The following is an 18,628-nucleotide window of genomic DNA, read 5'->3' on the forward strand; positions in this document are numbered from 1 at the left end:
GGGTGGACCGGCATGTTTATTCGTTCAGTTATTTTTACCGTCAGGTGGGAGTTTAGCATTTAGTATAGGCCTACACATATATTTCTAAGGGTGACTTAGCTATGTTGCTAGACTCAGAACTGTTGCTAACGTGGCACTAGGCTAAGACTTCTCACCAAAGAGACTGAGCCCACAATGATGTTTTAATCCCCCTAACCAGGCTTAGTCACAGCAGCTCTTCCTCAAGCGCCTGCCAATTTACACTTCCTCATTATCCATTACTCTAGCCCATCCAGTCCCCTCCCCCCCCAATTTATTTATCTAAGTCGCCACTGGAATATTCTGTCTGCGCTCGGCGGTTAGTTTGGGATGCCTGTACGGATTGTTTGAGGTTTATTTGTGCACTGGCATCAAAGGAGAAGACGGCTAAGTGTTCTCTATGCAACAAACAGCCACCTTTACGCTTAACAGCCATGTCAACACAAGAATTTCATCAGCAGTGAGCGACTGACAAACATGAAAAATTTATGCACATAAATAAGGTTGCAACCCCTCTTGAAGATACTCTGATTGCACACAGATGAGGGAGGCTACATATACCGCTACATACATATTGTACAGTTGAGGATCAATTGCGTGAACAAAATGTCGCTTTGAAATTTCTCAAGAGCCGTTGTCTTGTGTATACGGAGAACATATTCGTTTGAAGCTCCTATAATTCTATAATTATTCCATTAATGCAAAGCATCAAACAGCAGATGCATCTAGTGCTTTCCCTGCTGAAAACGACAATAAAACTGCTTGGATCAGTCTATACTTGTTTGCTGGTTTTGGGGCATTTAACAGTTAATCACACTGGAAAACCAGTGAGACAAATAAATGGGTTCACCCCACTAAATCAGGTCTGCCTAAATAAATGAATAAACAAACAAACGTATTATATAAAACAATAAAATTAAAAGTTCTGGTTTTCAAATTGACACTTCCAACAGGCCAGATTTAACCAGCTAACGGTCTTTTTTTACAGTAGAGATGCAAAAACAAACACATGTATCAGAAATACACTAAATAACGTGCAATTAAAGTAGATTCACTGCAAACTAGCAGTATTAGCTACAAGGTGTTGAATTAAGTACACTCGATATTACCAGATAAACCACTGAGCAGAACATAAGATATACTATCTTATGTTTTATTCTGTTTCTGACCATCAGGTGAGAAGGCCAGTTCTGAGAACTGAGCCATGAAATAATAGAGATGCTTTGCTGCATCACATTTATTCCAGACAAAAAAAAGACCTGTCTTTGTCAGGATGGCCCAAAACCCTGCTGAGTCAAGATTTTGGCGATTTGCTGAATTGTGTTGTATAGCCGAACGTATGAATTATCTGTGAAAACGAGAAGGCCGTGGCCTCGTTTGTAGCTCCCATGGATTTTAAAAGCATCCCGTATGGCAGTATTATCTGTAAAGCTACAAGCATGTGGATGTGGGGCTTCAGCGGGGGGCCAAATGAGGCAATATGTGTGTCTTTGTACATCGAGATGTATACCGTTTGAGCATGTGAATGTGTATTTAAGTATAAAGTGCCACAGTAAAGTTTTTCAGCATTCAGAGTGTAGCGAGAGGCAGGGATGGGTGCGTGTTGATGTTTGTGAGTTTGCCGGTCAGCAGGGAGGCCATTACCAGACAGCAGCAGGAGAGAGAAGCACCATACAGAGCTTAACAAGATGGAACTTACCAGGGAATTGGTAGCTGTAGCTTGGGGCGAAACCAGTGTATCCGCGGCCATACGTTGCTACAATGTTTGGATAACCTGAAGGGAGAGAAGAAAATCCAAGGATGTGATAAACCGCTCAGACCGCCTAGAGCTTCCCTATCACACCAATAAATCAGTATGCCATTTAAAATACACATACACACAAGAAGCAAGTGGAAACAGCTCCTCTTTCACCACATAACCGCAGCCCTCCCCGCAAGGCCACAATGTAACAGATTAGCTGGCTAGCAAACTTCAGTTTGCAGTGATGAACAGCATAAACATCACAAGACACAATCTCGCTTCATTCCCTGGGGCTCATCCCTCTTTTTCCCCTCGCTGAGGGAACGGACATGTCTGCGGCTGTCATCTCTCTCCCCCTCCCTCCTTTTTTTCTCACCTCTCCACTGTCATTGATCGATAACCCTTCTTTTATAGCCCGGGCTAATCGATCATGAAGGACACGACAGCGCAAGACAACGGCAGGCTGATAGTTGTGGCAGGACATCACGGATTAAAGTCCCTCCGTGCCGCGCAGCCTCAGCCTCCTGCGCGCTAATACTGACAGGATGGCACGAAAATGATTGAGCGATTGCAGAAGTCATTCGAAAGTGGAGCGAAACACTGCAAAAGCATGCTAAGGCCGCAATCTGTTTTTTTTTTTTTCACCTCTCGTCGTCTTTGCTGAGGCAGAACTTTTTAATGATGATGCTCGGGCGAGTGAGCTGGCTTCCCCTTGACTATTTTATTATCTGAAATACATCTTGTTTGGGAGCGAGGCGAAAACACGGCATCAGCAGCGTTTACAACGCTGGAATGCATCCTACTCGTGCTGTTAAGAAAAAGTGGGATGCGACCCAATGCACATGCTCGAGTTGTCTGGCTGCCAGCATTTAGAGGCGGCCCACCGCACGTCCCTCTTTACCAGGCTAGAGCCCAAAGACCCATTGTTCTTATTCTGTCACAATGGCTTATTACAGTGTGAGCCTAGACACTAATTATCTGGCCGGCTTTCAAACAGAAGGAAAAAAACGATTTCCAACGCAATCGAACATATCAGCCATATTGTTGCTGCGAACGCCTGAGGGAGCAGGCCGCTATAATCACGTGAAAACAATATATATAGACTCTACTGTGCCGTCATCTTCTTTAGGACTCTACAGAAAGTTTGTTATTTGCCATCAGCCCTATTTCTTTTCATCCCAAACACACCTGAAAGATCTTGCTAATAGTTATTGGCTGCGCACAGCACAAGCTTGCACCAAATGATCGCTAGCAACTTCTCCTTGGCTCTCGGCCACAAATGTAACTTGGTGAAGAGAATAAATATACTCCACCGCAAGTTAGGCTAGACATAACTCGGATCAATTCAGTTTGACATTGCAGAGGCAGACTGGTGGGAAGTAGTCTATGTGAAGATATTGATCCTGTCAAAGTTTCTTTGGTGAGGGTCAGCGCTATAGTAGAGGCTTAAAAGAAATAACTTGCTTTTATGAAGTTTTCTGTCGTTATTGACTGCTTCTCAAAAGAGGCTTTTTGTGCCGTTTGCAGTAAATGCTATGTAAACCACAGAGTCAGTTTTAAAATCAAAGACCATTCTTGAGGAAAGTTCAATTCTGAGGGAATCAGAGAGAGGAGGAGGAGGAAGGGATAAAAGTATTAAATACACTATTGCCTAAAGTATAGAGAAAAGTGTTGCAGAACCCATATTGCTTAAAGAAAAACGTGGTCATTATTTACTCAACTTCATGCCATTCCAAACCTATATGACTTTCTTTCTACTGTGGAACACGAAAGAAGATATTCTGAACAATGCCTCAAAATGTTCAAAAGAGGATATTTTGAAGGATGTTTTTCTATTTTTGTCCCTATATATAAAGTCAGTGGGGTCCAAAACAACACTGAAACCCACTGACAAGAAAAGTAGCAAATGATGACAGAATTTGCATTTTTGGACAAAGACAATTTTTCAGGATATGCCAGTCTGCATTTGAAATTCATGCTTCAATGTTCTGCAGCAAGTTATCCATCTTTAACTTCACTCCTTCCAAGTGATGTATCATATGTGTACGAAGCCTCAATATCTGGGCTCTCTCGAGACTACAGCAGCTCTGTGTACTCTACTCTTACGGAGGAGCAAATGCCAGACGCCCAGACTAAATATACATAACATGGGCTTTTCCTGTGACATTTAGAGAGATTACTTTAAATGTAGAGGGATGGGGTTCTGTTGACAGAAGGGGATTAACATACTGGTAGGGCCAACACCTATGGGAACAAAACGCAGGAGAGAGAAATCAGCAGTGTTTCCAGGCTACATGCAGAACAGAGACTCAGGTGCACATAACGCATAGAAAAACGAAGAGCTCACAGGAAGTGAAGCATGCATTGACTACAATGTAATCAGTTATTAACATTTTGTCGGTACTCCCTTGTTTTTGATTCAAGCAGCCATTCTCCTTGACTCACTAAACTTTGCACAAGTGTCATGCTTAACTTCTTTCCAATCCTCCTTGTTTTCTCAAAGTTCAGCTTCATTGAAAGACCTGCATGACTTGTCACAGTTCAGGTTTATAATTTCCCAAAGGTTTTCAATGAATTTAAGTTCAGAGGACTGAGGAGACTTGATGACTTGATAATGCTGAGCATGAACTTACTTATTGCGTGCAACTTCGTTGCATTCGTGGTGTGTTTGGGATTGTTATCATGATGGAAACAACACACATTTGATCTCCAAACAGATCCTCCATACTTGGCTAGATTGTGTTCAGCAGGATTCCCAAGTGTTGATCCATTTTCAAAGTGCCAGCAACTTTATAGATCCTTCAAGCACCTACTGCAGACATGCGTCTCCAATACCATTATGTTTCCCCTGCCGTGCTTAATGATGCTATGCATGCATTTGGCATTAAAACACTCCAGTCGTCTCCTACAAGCATACCTGATACCATCCAATACTAGGCTGTTACATTTTGACTTGTCGTACTGCAAAACACGGTTCTATTCTTCCATACTCCAATCCATATGTTTTTTGGCAAATGCAAGGTGTTACTTGCAGTTGAAAAAACAAATAAATGGTTTCTTTCCTGGTACACAACCTCTTAATCCAGCCTCTTGTAGCAATTGGCTTAGAGATCAAAATGAAATTTTGCTTTTGCTTACCAAGGCTGCATTTACTTGATCAAAAATACAGTATAACATATAATTTTTCTATTTTAATATATTTTAAGTGTGAAAACTTGGTTCAGCTAAACAAAAAACAAACACGTAAGGTATGATTTTTCCCAGATACATTCCTCCAGCTCCTCGTCAAAACTATTCAGCTCAATTTTCAGACCTAAATGGCTCTCCACTGTGTTTAATGACCGAGCTAAGCCTCAATGTCGAGCTGCTGGCTCAACAAAGGGGCACGCCATGAGACCAGCACCAGAAGCACCAGACAGCTATACTTTTGACGTCCAATAACAAGTGGCAAGACTGCATGTCGCAGTCATGGCCCCTCGCGGGAGACTGAGCCAGACTAAATGCAAGCGGGAGAAAGACAGGTACCTGAGCCCGGGGAGAAGACTCATTAAGCCACGGCGTCACCAATGTAGACACCATCAGTCTCCCGGCAACGCTGTAAATAAAGACTGTCACTTAATCTGGCCTAGTGGCGTTGGCCTCGCCCTCTTATTTGCGTTATTAATATGCATGCTAATGTGCCCATTTTATGGCTCAACAGTTTCGATTCACTGTAAAATCAATTATCCATCTGGTAAAGCTGCACTTTGCGCTGGCTGAGATGTGTATTAATTTTAGCAAACATACATGGGGCCCAGCACAATAAAGATAAATAGCTCGATTAGGTGTAGTAAACACCGTTGCTCAGAGCGGGACTCTAATGAGATTTCGGCACATAAGGAATTGAGGTTCCTTAAATAATGAGCCTTGTTGATTTTTGTATGCAAATTACCAAAAGGAATGTTTCGCTGTCCTGCTTTCCAATTTCATTTAGATAAGACGGTGTTGCGATCGAGTGAGCGCGACCCCCTTTAACCGGCTCTCTGCTCTCACTGTCTCCATCTTCCTCCATTTCTGTTTGTTCAACACTGATCTTCTTTAAACCCTAATAAGCTCATGACACCCACTTGCGGCATAATTTCATCAACCTCATCTCAAGTCAACTTGAGCTGACATCACGCTGTTGGCACTGTGAAGCCCAATGATATCATGGACTACTAAAATGCTAGAGGGCACCAGATGTTGGCGCGAGGTCACGATGAGCTCTTGCATACTCCGAATAACCGAAGAATTCGCCCTCAAAACTGAGGTCAGTTTGTTGAAATCATAGGTTCATAACTCAACATTACTTACATTTTCCTCTTCATTTAGCACTATAATGTGGAGCCCTGCTCTGGTGAGGGTCGGTTAGGGATTTGGTGGAGCTGGAAGCGGATCTGGCTGAATATCAATAGCATATTTCATGCGGGCCCGGCGAGGATGCTTCATCAAGTCAAATTACGGGCAGGACGACCTCTCCTGCAGCTTCACCCATTAGCTGCCATTCGCATTCTGCACCAGGCATCAAACGATTTATTTGCTTCAGTTACTTTCAGCAGACGATCAATCTCACAGTAATTATCTCTTGTCACTGGAGCTGGTTGGGTGGGGGGATTGAAGTTTGGGAGGGGGGAAGCTGATAGGCGGGTATTCTTGTCTGATTCTACGTTTCCTGTCCTCTTGACACACGTCAAATCTACAGAAAAACGTCAAGACGAGCTCTTGCCGGTGTCGGGATGACGGCGCTGGTGTTTGACGGGTTCCAGTGCTCGTCTCTCTGATAGCACGCACGTGTCGCATCCGTGAAGACTCTGAAGCGGGGCTCCCAGCAGAAATGGAAAGGAGTTTCAACTGCCACGGCAGTCGTAGAGCCGCTAGCGGAGCGTGGCGACGTTAACGCGAGCGCCGTGCCAACATTGGAGCTCCGGTCCCAGTGCTCTCTCTGAGGAGCTCTTTCAATGGGCTGTTGCCTCTCCCTGTCTGCCTGTTCCAACATTATGATTTGCCATTTTGTTCTCTGAGTTTACAGTGATGCACTTGTTCCACGCCATCAAGCTCAGCTTGTATGCTTAAAGCCTGAACAGACATATTTATAAGTATCATTCTGAAGTGACCATTTGTCTCTGAGGTCAGCATGAGACAACATTTGCTCTAAAATCACACCCAGGGAGTAACTAGATCTAGATTCACATGAACACAGAATCAGCGGATCTCATTAATAAACTAATAAAAGTGTTTTCACAAATAACATACATAAAGATTCTTTTTTTTCATAATATTTTATAAATAAATTCCATGTTTTTAAGGATAACTTTTTTTGTGTTCATGTAGTCTGAGTTGGTCATTTTATCTTAAGTTAAAAAAAAAAAAAAAAAACATTGTGAACTTATAGGTAAGGTATTTTGTCCTCATTTACTTTTGTAATAGAAGTTCATGGTCTTATTTGGTTCGCACATTAGAATAATACTGCAAAAAAATAAAATAAATAATATGTTTGTCTTTTTATGAAAATCTAGTAACTTGCTCTGCTTCTGAAGCTACTTTACTTTGTTTAACCCCCTTTTTTAACCCTTCCTCTTCAAACACCAGTCATATAAAGATCACTGTGCTGGTCCATATGTAATACCCACTTTCAATCCAATCAAATCAAATGGATAAAATAAATTTTGTTTTTTTTCTGGCTGTATATCCACTTTTTCCTAGAAACACATCACATTGAAGTAAAATGGGCTAAAGGCTGTTTCACGCTGATTTTAAATCAGCATCCCAGTCAATAATCAGATTACAGCAGTGATTGACAGTGTTAATATAAGAATAATTGTTAGCAGGAAATTGAGATGACACTTACTCAGCATGCCCATTCCCAGCATAAAGGCGTCCATGGTGTAGGGCAGACCTCTAGCTCTCCCCCGCGTCCCTGGAGGAAACATCACTTCTTTCGGCTGGGCCTTCTTACATTCTACCTGTGGATGAAGCACAAAAGATGTTGTCTCAGTGGTCTAGCTACTAATAAGACCACTTATTGCATCAAGGAGCTTCAACTATTACAAATGTCCATGCCACAGGACATCAGAACAGTGTTGTTCATATTTGGCTTGTGTCACCTTGCAGACATAAACTAATGGGGCTCTGATAAGGATAATACATCACTTGTTAGAAAAATGAATAAAACAAACACTATGTTCAGCCTTTGAAATCATAGTGTTTTTGCTTCTCAGTCGGTTATGTACTGCCTTAATGTCACATTTTGAGAGAGCGTTTTTGATGTTTGTGTGTTTGCGAAAGCATGGCGTGTACTGTCTTCGGGCAAAAGAAAAAAAAAAAAGAGAGAGAGAGAGAGAGAGAGAGAGGGGTTCTCTTTAAAAAAAAAAAAAAAAAAAAAAAAATTTTTTATTTTTTTGTTTCCTCATCATTTCCCTACCGTCTTGCCACTCCAATCTGGTGCTCATCATTGAACCATTTCTACCCGGGGCACTTCCCCTGATCACCCCCCTGTGCTCCCAACCAGCTCCCTGACGCCTTCTACTGATAATTTTCCTGCTGTGCTGACTGACATTTCGCACTCCTCCACAATGCACAGTTAAGAGTCTGCTCATGACAGAACACACAGAGTGGGCGTCAAGAGTGACAGACCAACTGAAAACACCAGCATCAAAATTAAGTACAGCTCCAGAATGAAGGATCCGTGGGTTTGTGGTAGTGACACGGTAAGAAATATCAACCATAACATTGTGCACGGCATCGTGCACATGATGTGTCAACAAAACCTACACCACCTGAGAGATGCAACCATGCTTTCTTTAAGCCCAATGAAAGCACAGATGACCGGGAGGGTATGTAGTGTTTGACAGACTGATTAGTGGTGCATGTATACACACTCCATGGTGCACATGGCGCCTAGGGTAAATATAGTGGTAAATGCACACAAAAGGCTTATTGAAATTGACTATGAGCACTATGAGGGGCTCTGGTAGGGCATTGTAGACACTATGCCCTGACCATGTCAACCTCTATTTGTCCATTTGTATTACAGATGCTTGCCTGCTCTTCTCTGGAGTGTCAGTTCAACTGACTAAAAAACAAACGTTCATGTTTTAACTATGTGATTTAAACTACATGTCAATGAATGTCAGGGAAGGCAATGAAACAGGTGTTTCCAAACTGCAGTTAGCCCCAAGGGGCTGCATATACTTTTGTTAATTGAAATAAAGTTGAAATTTAGTAAAAATATTGGATGGAAAAACTTAAACGTGGCCCACTGAAACTCTGTTGCCTTGATGAGTGAAATAAGTCTAAGTTCAACTACTAAAATTACTAAAAATAAAACTGAACTAAAAAGCTAAAGAGAAATGTAAAAAAAAATAAAAATAAATAAAAATGACTAAAGCACAAAAACAAAATTATTAAAACTAAAATTACTATAGAAAAAATAAAAATAAAAGCAAAAGAAAAATATTAATAATTACAACAATCTATATAAATAATACTAAAATAACACTGTTATATATAAATGAGTATAAATGGGTCTGTAAACATGTAAATATATAGCAGCCTTTAGATTTTTAACCCTTAAACACTGAAGGCATTTTTAGAGTTGTTTTTTCTGAGTGACATACACAAAAGTAAAGACTCATAACTCCAAAACTATACCAAGGAGAGTCAAAAAGTAGATATCGTTTGATAGAAAACTTAACATTTTTAGATAATTTTTTAAAAATTACATTTGGACATTTTTATGCTAAGAAACTGCTGATAAAATACAAAAAACAGTTTAGTATAGGGAACACACATAAACGATTAACTATAGTTGCGTCCCAAATGACGCACTATACACTATGCACTTATACACTATGTACTTGTGCACTATGCACTCATCCATGTAGTGTGTGAATTGTATAAGGTTATTTTGTCATTTAACAACAGAGTCCGATCCTCCCTTCCCCTCCACTACGTAATTAAAGCTGCGACAGTCGAGTGCACGAAGTGTCCAACATTCCACACTTCATTTTTTCCGTTAATTTAGTGCATCATCCGTGTATTTAAAGTGCACTTTTTCTTTTTGGAATTTTCAGTGTGAACGCACTACTCGCACTATTTATACTTAAAAAAAATCATAGAATAGTGCATAAGTACGCAAATTGGGACGCACCTTCTGACTTTTCCCCTCAAACTCCTAATTTACTGCTTATTAATAGTTAGTAAGGTAGTTGTTAAGTTTAGGTATTGGGTAAGATTAAGAATGTAGAATATGGCATTAATATAAGTACTAATAAACAGCCAATATACTATTAATATGCAAGCTAATAAGCAACTAGTTAAAAGAACCTAAACTGAAGTGTTACCATATATTTTATTGCAATTTTACATATATTTCTTATGTGACAAGCAATAACTCAGGAAGGAAATAAGGTACACAATTCTTTTTTGGATTAGTTCCCCTACATATGAGCTGCATCTGGATCAAATTTTGTGATGATAGTATAAAGTAATCAAAAGTTACAGCATTTGGGCATTTTTAAAATCATTCCTCTATGAGGAATATCTTGTGATCGACTTATTTGATTATGATTTTGGACTCATTTTCATCGAGAAAATTTGCTGTAAATAATAATGTGCACAATGTGTTCCACAATTGGAGCTGTTTCATGAAGTTATGAGCGAAAATGTGAAATAAATGCCACTTCGGTATATTACTTACATATGGGTCTTGCAGGGCTTCATATACATTGCTTAGTAATTTTTTTGCAGGGGGTGGTGTGCCACCAGCGGTACACTTTGGGCTTAAAGGGTTAAGGAGGAGGTCCCTTCGAAATCAAATTTGGTGGTCTTTTACATCAAAAAGTTTGAAAACCCCTGATTTAAGTGATTTAAAGGTACAATTTGTAAAATTTTTGCAGTAAAATATCCAAAAACCACTAAGCTAGTGTTATATATTTTCTCCAGCTGATTACTAAAAATATCTCTAATGTTTTCAACGACTTGTAAATCATGAGAAAATTCCCATTCTAAAGAGTGACACGGGGCAGTGCAGTCGCCTGTCAATGACGTCAATTACCTTTGTTACCGCCTTTACTGACGTAGAAACCACATGACAACAGTGCCGTGGACAAATGCGGAAGTAGTGTCTAGCGTCCAGCAAACCACTAGCTTGCTTCAAGCAGTTCCTTATTTACTTCTTGCACATTTTATGGTGGATTGTGTTACTTATTTATGGAACATAATTACTGTTTACCATCTGCCGCTGGTTCTGTCGACAAGGACAGCTCCCGTAAACTCATGACCGGAAAAGCGGAAGCGACGCCAGCGACTGTGTCATAATAAAAGTCCCGCTGCTCGTGAGGCGTGTGTTGATCAATCGCTCCAGCTCCTCGTTCAGCTCCCGCAACACTCGGTCCTGCTCTGCTTCACACTACAGTAACGTTAGTAATCGCATACACGAACATGAGTTCTTCCAAACTCCAATCCCTATTCTTTTGCACCGTCCTTTGAGATGGAGACCACATGTCCCAAGTTTCCGCTCTAAAACTTGCCGTCATCAAACTACGCCTTTGTTTTGAATAGGCCTCTAGCGACCTCTAGCGGAAAAAAATATCACAAATTGTACCTTTAAGTAGTTAGAGATTAGTTTGTGAATAGTGTCAGGTACCACCAAAAAATATAAAAATAACCTAAAATGAAGCAAATCAACAAAACAAAATAATTAACTCCTTGAATTTGTGCAAGGGGACACGATTTTGTCTTGTAGTGTGTATTTATTCTTCTTCACCACTCCAGCTGTTCTAACACGTCAGCTCTCAACAGATCAGACACATATGTGATGTGCATAATCTTACGGTCCATTTTAATCGTCAAAGCCTAAAATAAAAATTAATACCTTCAAAAAAACTGGCAGAGCTCTTCTAAATTAATTAATCCAGCCAGCATGTAACACATCAAGCTAGGTGACTCTATGACAGTATGTTGACCTTGATGTTAACTGTGGGAGAAAATATCCTTGAATTTCATCACCTTAAGATAAAGGAAATCCAGATATCTGTTAAAGATAATGCTTCCATTCTTCAAATGACCTTTTATGTCAACAAAAGTGCTAAAAGGAAGCTGTATTTTCACGCTTTGAGCAAGCTAACAAACTTCAGACACTGCTGTCTCTTTTCCAAAAATTAACACATAAACCAACAAGTACTCGTAATCAGTATTCAAGTCCTCAGGACTTCTCCAAATACAACATGCCTTCATTAGGCACTGGCACTAAAGAGAGAGCGTGTGTGTGTGTGTGTGTGTGAGTGTGATGCGTGTAATTATGTCAGTGTGTGGTTTCAGTGATGAGGCCTGCAATCTCTGTGTGTTGCTAATAGGCGAGGAAAGCCTGGCTTCCGATCTGACTGTCATCAATGGGCATTTAAGAGCCATGACTACGGCTCCACATTATTACTTAACTAATTACCCTCGTCAGTCGAGGTAGGCCAATGATGAGCTCCCTTCCCTCGTTAATGAAACTACGAAGGCCCGTGGCTAATGACCTGAGAGCACGGGGCAGCTACGTTATCACGCCTGCACAGAGGGAGAAAGAGGAGGAAAGGACAGGAAGGAAGAAATATTGATAGATGGACGTCTGCACTTTAGATCCAATTCGGACCATTGACTTTGAAACAAAGCCCAAATGAGAACCTCACTACAAAATGCAGTCTTATTTGTATGTGATATCGCATGAACTTTTAAGAGAAACTAAATAAAAAAAATATGTGACAGGAAATCGAGCAGTTCAAAGTTGCATCCTAGTGTTGCTAATGTGGACAAAATGAGTTTTTTGTGCCTGTTCCCACCTCATCCTGCCTGCTTTCAAATCTCTTCTTGATAAAAAGAAGAAGAAAAAAAAAAAAAACAATTATAATTTATTAAAAATATATTTAAAAGGCCATAAAACAAAAAAATCAACACTTTCACTAATAAAACTTTAATTATATACAGTAACACTTAACAGATCATCTACAGAAGTTAATTTATATTTTAATGACATGAACTTCTGATTTGTTAATCATTATGAAAAAAACTCTAGATCTAGTGGAAGGATGACACTTAAATATGCTTAAAACACAGTTTTAATGTTAATTTGTGTTTTTTTTTTTTGTAATTTTGTATTTCAGTATATAGTACTCTTTTCATAAAAGCAGTAAGACACTTGTGGACATGTTATATTGTGAACATTGCAGGTAAAAATGCCCTTTAGCCATATCTAAACTCATAATAATGCTTGTATTTCTTAATTATATAGCGTTGAGAATTATTTATATAATGGCTTATTAATTGAAGGTTAAGTGTTACTGAACATTTTATTTGTCCATTTAGTCCTGCCACCTGTCTAATGACTGCACTGCCACTCGGAGCCCAATAGAGACTTCAAGGTGTTTGTGTGTGTGTGTGTGTGTGTGTGTGTGTGAATGCACTCAAAACCCCATAATATCTCACATCTACCATTCACCTCAGAGAGCAGGTTAAGTGGAAGTCCAGGGTGGAAAGGATGACAGCAGAGATGAGAACAGGGTGCGTCCACTCTCCTCGCTAATTGTCGGGAAATCATGAGCGGGAACACGGTACCGGTGGGCTGGAGCAAATGTGGCCATTAGTGTCCGTGTCCCTGGCAGAGCCAGTGTGAGCGGGCGAGAGGTGTGAGACAGGATCGATCAGCTCCAGAGAACACACACGCGGCTTATTAGCCGGCTGGTTAGGGATAGATTAGATCCAATCTGCTAATCTGCTGCCCTGACCTTGTGACAAGAAATGTCACTCGCATTAAAACTTCAGCCACCTGTTTTGACTTTGAAAAGGGGGATTGTTTCACAAAAGTACATTTCTTGGAGACCACAAGCTGCATACATATGGAGCTAGAAATATGACAAAATTATTTGAATTTGAGTTGTGTAAGTAAGCAATAAAGGTACGAGAGGCTGTGCTGTACTGTGAATAAGTCACCCCTTCAGCCGTGATTTATTCACGATACAGCACTAGCCTCGAGTACCTTATTGCTTTTATAAAACGGTTACCACACAATACAAATATTAAAGCCAGAAATATGTATCAATGCAACTTTCATGAAGTAAACTTTTTGCAAAAGCCTTCCCTCCGCCAGAAAAAAAATAGTCCCTGACCGTGAACAGCAACAGAAGTTATTAGATGGCGGCAAAGACTTTTATATTTAAAAGACTGAATTGTTTTGAAAACGGAACAAGATGCAACTGACAAATGCTTTGACTAGCGCTGTCAGTCACGCGAAAACCCCTTAACTGTTAAAGAGACAAGATAATACATCGGACATTTAAACATATTTTTTATTATGAACATAGGACTGACCTCAAGGAAAATGCTAAATCTGAATGCAGGTAATAAACTCGCTCAATTGATCTTTTATCGTGAATAAAACACAGCTATAGACCAATCAGAATCAAGGACAGGAACTAACCGTTTTATAAATTTGAATTATAGACAAGTGTCATTTAACAGAATTGAATATTAACTGCCATTTTATATAGTTCCGAATTAGAATTGTTTAAATTCGAATTCTAGACATTTAACTTTTCCGAGAGCCTCTACCCTTTTCCGAAGTTCGACCTCTGACCTACTTTCAGTACAAACTGAATTGACCCTTCGCAAAGACCCGCCCCCCTTAGTTACTGTTGCTTTGTCCGACAAGCCGTGGTGCTGTCAAGCCACACGCAGTGAAAAATACATTGTGGAGCAAAGAGGACACTGACAACATGTCGACAGACAAGACAGAACAGGTTACTTATGATATTAAACAAAGTCCCAGCTTTAAAACTGTGTAGTTTTAAGAAATTCAAACAATAAAAACCGTTTTGTGACTCTTTAATATGTTGTGACAGATTGCTGTAGCGTCTCAGCGCAAGCAGCTCGTAAACCTCTTCCTACTAGTCCATTTATAGCGTCAAATAAACATGAATGAACATGAGAATCAATGTTGTTTCAAACACGGAAAGACGTCAATATACACAATTTTTCAAGTTTAACTCCACCGAGGTTAATCTTCTAACTACTGGCCGCTTTGTCGGACAAAATGGCGGATGCGGCGTTCTGATTGGTTAGATCGCTTGTCAATCAAACTCCTGGCGAAGGGTCACTTGCTGCATTTTTAGAATATTGAATTTGGTGTTTCAAAATTATTATTCATGTTGAAACCCTGAAGCTGTATTTTTAATAAGTGGATATTTGCAGTCTAATAATTCAGAAAAAATACGCTGTTTGAAAATACAGTGTAATGTAGAAAATTTTGCCATAAAAACTTTAAATTTTGTTACATAATCAAAAGTCCATTCGAGTTTTAGAAAAAATCTAATTCAAAACTATATAAAATGGCACTTAATATTCAATTCTGTTAAATGACACTTGTCTATAATTCAAATTTACACAGTTCAAATTCAAATTGTTTTGTCATATTTCTAGCTCCATACATACATACAAGGCCATCAAAAGCATTGCGTGCCCTCAGATTTTTTGAGCAAAGCTAAATCCATTTTTCAAAACAAAAATGTACTTGCATTACTGATTGCACTGATTGTGATTTTTTTTTTTTTTTGAAGAAAGCAGTTTTTGGGTTTTTTTGGAAAGAAAACAAATGCACTGGCTGTGAAGTTATTATTATATAATTTAAAAAACTAATAAACGTATAAAAAAGTACTAAATAAAATTTAAAATAATATATTTTTAAAAAATATATATTAAATAAATATATATACATGTAGATAAACAAACAAAAACAATGTATTTGCAACACTGACATCCTTGTAGGGATGTTTTGTTTTGTAAAAAAAGAAAAAGAAAAAAATTGAAAAGCAGAAAAAAAAATGCAATTGCTTTCTCATCAATAGAATTATATATATAAAAAAATAAATAAATAAATAAATAAATAAATAATTTACAATGTTCCAGATTAACTCTTGAAAATTCACTTCCTCTGCTATTTAAATGAATCATAAATAGCATAATCATATTCCAATAATAGATTAGCATGTGTGGGCCACAAAGAGAATCAATAATCTGAAAATGTTCACTTTGAAAAATCTATTGAGAAAAGAAAGAAAACCTCAAGAGTAGCTGCAAAACACTAGACAGTTAAATTTTCCTCCTTAAAGCAGATTTGCTTCTCTTTCAGCTAGAGAGAGAGAGAGAGAAAAAAAGCTTTCTCCTCTGACAAGGAGGATAAAGGAGGATGAATCAGAAAGCTGATTCATTCACTCTAACTCTTTTTTACTTTCAGAATTGCCAAACTGCAAAACACCGGGACACCCGCCTCACTCCTGAGAGTTCGGGATCACATAATGCCTGATATGAAAGGCACTTAACCAAACTCGATAAATAAATGTGCATTCTAAACAGGCAGGGACCCGAGAAACAGGGACACCTTTATGAGCCTTGGCGCGGAGAGATTGTCACAATGATGGAGTTAGAATTCCATGCGCTTGCTGTATATCTGAGGTGGGCTGCCTGAGGAATCGGTCTTATTTCCACCCTCCGTACCGCTGGAGATTGTTCAAAGAGCCAGACAGAAAGGCAAATCCACTGGACCTCCCTCATTCAGACATTCATTTTTCATTTCTGAGAGTGAGCTTGAAAAACACTTCTCACCATCAAACATCTAACTTCATATCCCGACAACAAATGAAGCAGGTCAAGTGAAGAGGTTTTCCAGGCTTTAAGAAGAGTTTACTGTTTTTGATGTAACAAACTGTGAAAAACTGAAATATTGGCAAGGAACATCTTTCTCTTGAGCTGTCCTTGTGGACTGCAAGCCAAAAACAACATCCAGTGTTACAAGTGTTGATCGATTCACAAACAAATGACTCTTATGAGCCGGTTCATTTTAGTGAATCAAACACACACTCGGAGAGAGAACAGTGTAGTCTGATTCCCAAATGAATTACTCTTTATCTGATGAATAGTTAGACATATAATGGGTTTGGATCAGTATGATGAATCTTTCACTGAACTGAATCCATCGGAGCCGTTAATCTAACATCTGATTCAGTTACTGAACCATTATTTTCAGTTAAATGGGTGTCAAAATGAATTTTTTGTCAGTATCATTACATGATAATCTATGAATGTCATTAAAGATACACATTTGCATTTTTTTGTAATAAAAAAAGAAAAAAACCATTTAATCTCTTAAAGATTATAATGTTCAGTAACATTGTGCATATGTTCTTGTTTTTATGTTTGCTGGCCCTGTAAGGATGGGGATGTGTGATTTTTGCAGCATACGGCATGCACAGAGGAAGCAAACTCATATTTAAATTTAATGTGGAAGCAACTGTTTTCAAATATGAGGATTTATACACATCCAAAAACTCAAGCTGTCTTTTGCAGGCCTAGTACAGTGTGTGTGTGTGTGTGTGTGTCCCATCAAATATAGCATATTTAAATGTCATCACAGCTCTCCCAGTGAACTCCTGTTACATCACTTGCGCAAGAGGTCATGCCATACGCTGCATCTTGTTTGTACAGTTCCCAGAGATAACAGACATTAGAGGAAAGGGGGAGAGAAAAAAAGAAAACAACCCCCTGCTCTTTTGCCCAGAGGCACCAGAACTCTCGGCTTAACACGGAGGCATAATTCATCGCAACTTGAATTAAATTACATCGGAGACTTGGGGCTCCCGTACATTATTGATACACTTACAGCTATTCCATCTGACACAGAAATCTATATACACCAACAAAAAAAGAAAGCCTGTCAGAGGCTATTTATGCCTCCCAAGCAGAATGTCTGTTTCAACAGCGTGTTACAGTGAGAACTCTGGTAAGCACATACAGATAAAATGAAAAAAAAAAAAAAAACTCAACAGACTGAACAACGTTCACATTTAATCATGGCTTTGATCTGGTGTAATTTAAACAGTAAAACACAACCTTATGCACTTGCTCGTTTTTCATCACCACACATTTTTACCTTCACATTTATATCATAATGTGTTCGCATCCCCTACCTCACCTGACCTTGACATAATTCCCTAACAGTAAGGTATTATATTTGACAAGGTCAATTAAGTATTGGTGCATTCCACAAAATAACATATATATTATAAATTATGACTTAAAAGATTTTGTAAGATTTTATATTATTTAGTAAGAAGGTTTTTGAAAGAAGACTTTTATGCTCACCAAGGCTGTGTTTATTTGATTAAAAATACAGTAAAAAAGTGTAATATTGTGAAATGTTATTACAATTTATTATTATTATTATTATTTTTTTTACTTTAATATTTTTCAAAATGTAATTTATTCATGTGATGGCAAAACTGAATTTTCAGCATTATTACTCCAGTCTTCAGTGTCACATGATCCTTCAGAAATCATTCAAATGTGCTCAGAGAGTTAATTTTTTTGTGGAAACTTTTTTTTTTAGCGTTAGTTAATATTTAATGTAATTCTCTGATGATATAAATGTCTTTACTGTCACCTTTGATCAATTTAACACATCCTTGCCGAATAAAAGTATAATTATTATTATTTTTAACTGACCTCAAAACCTTTTGTATTGTAGAGAATATATGTCTAATGGCTTTCATTTCAATCAATCAATCAATCAATCAATCAATCAATCAATCAATCAATCAATCAATCAATCAATCAATCAATCAATCAATCAATCAATCAATCAATCAATCAATCAATCAATCAATCAAATCAATCACTTATTCTATAAATAACTCCACAGCCAGGGTATTTTTTAAATTGAAATGTTAATTAAAATTTGAAAATTTGGAAATATGGACTGTGATAGGCCAAAAACATTAATGAGAAGGGGGAAAAAAATTTATTAAATAAAGCTTCTGGATT

General features: G+C 38.5%; 1 protein-coding gene across 10 annotated transcripts in view; it reads right to left on the reverse strand.

Moving 5' to 3' along the window:
- msi2b (musashi RNA-binding protein 2b) overlaps positions 1 to 18,628 on the reverse strand; it is a 288,248-nt gene that overhangs the window by 50,683 nt on the left and 218,937 nt on the right. For all 10 annotated transcript variants that reach the window (XM_067364757.1, XM_067364759.1, XM_067364755.1 and 7 more), the window contains exons 9-10: positions 7,626 to 7,740; positions 1,718 to 1,792 (exon numbers count right to left, since the gene is read on the reverse strand). In XM_067364757.1, the coding sequence (XP_067220858.1) occupies positions 1,718 to 1,792; positions 7,626 to 7,740 (190 nt within the window). The remainder of the gene's footprint in view (positions 1 to 1,717; positions 1,793 to 7,625; positions 7,741 to 18,628) is intronic.

This window comes from Chanodichthys erythropterus, chromosome 17 (genome assembly GCF_024489055.1).
Source record: "Chanodichthys erythropterus isolate Z2021 chromosome 17, ASM2448905v1, whole genome shotgun sequence".
NCBI classification, from domain to species: Eukaryota; Metazoa; Chordata; class Actinopteri; order Cypriniformes; family Xenocyprididae; genus Chanodichthys; species Chanodichthys erythropterus.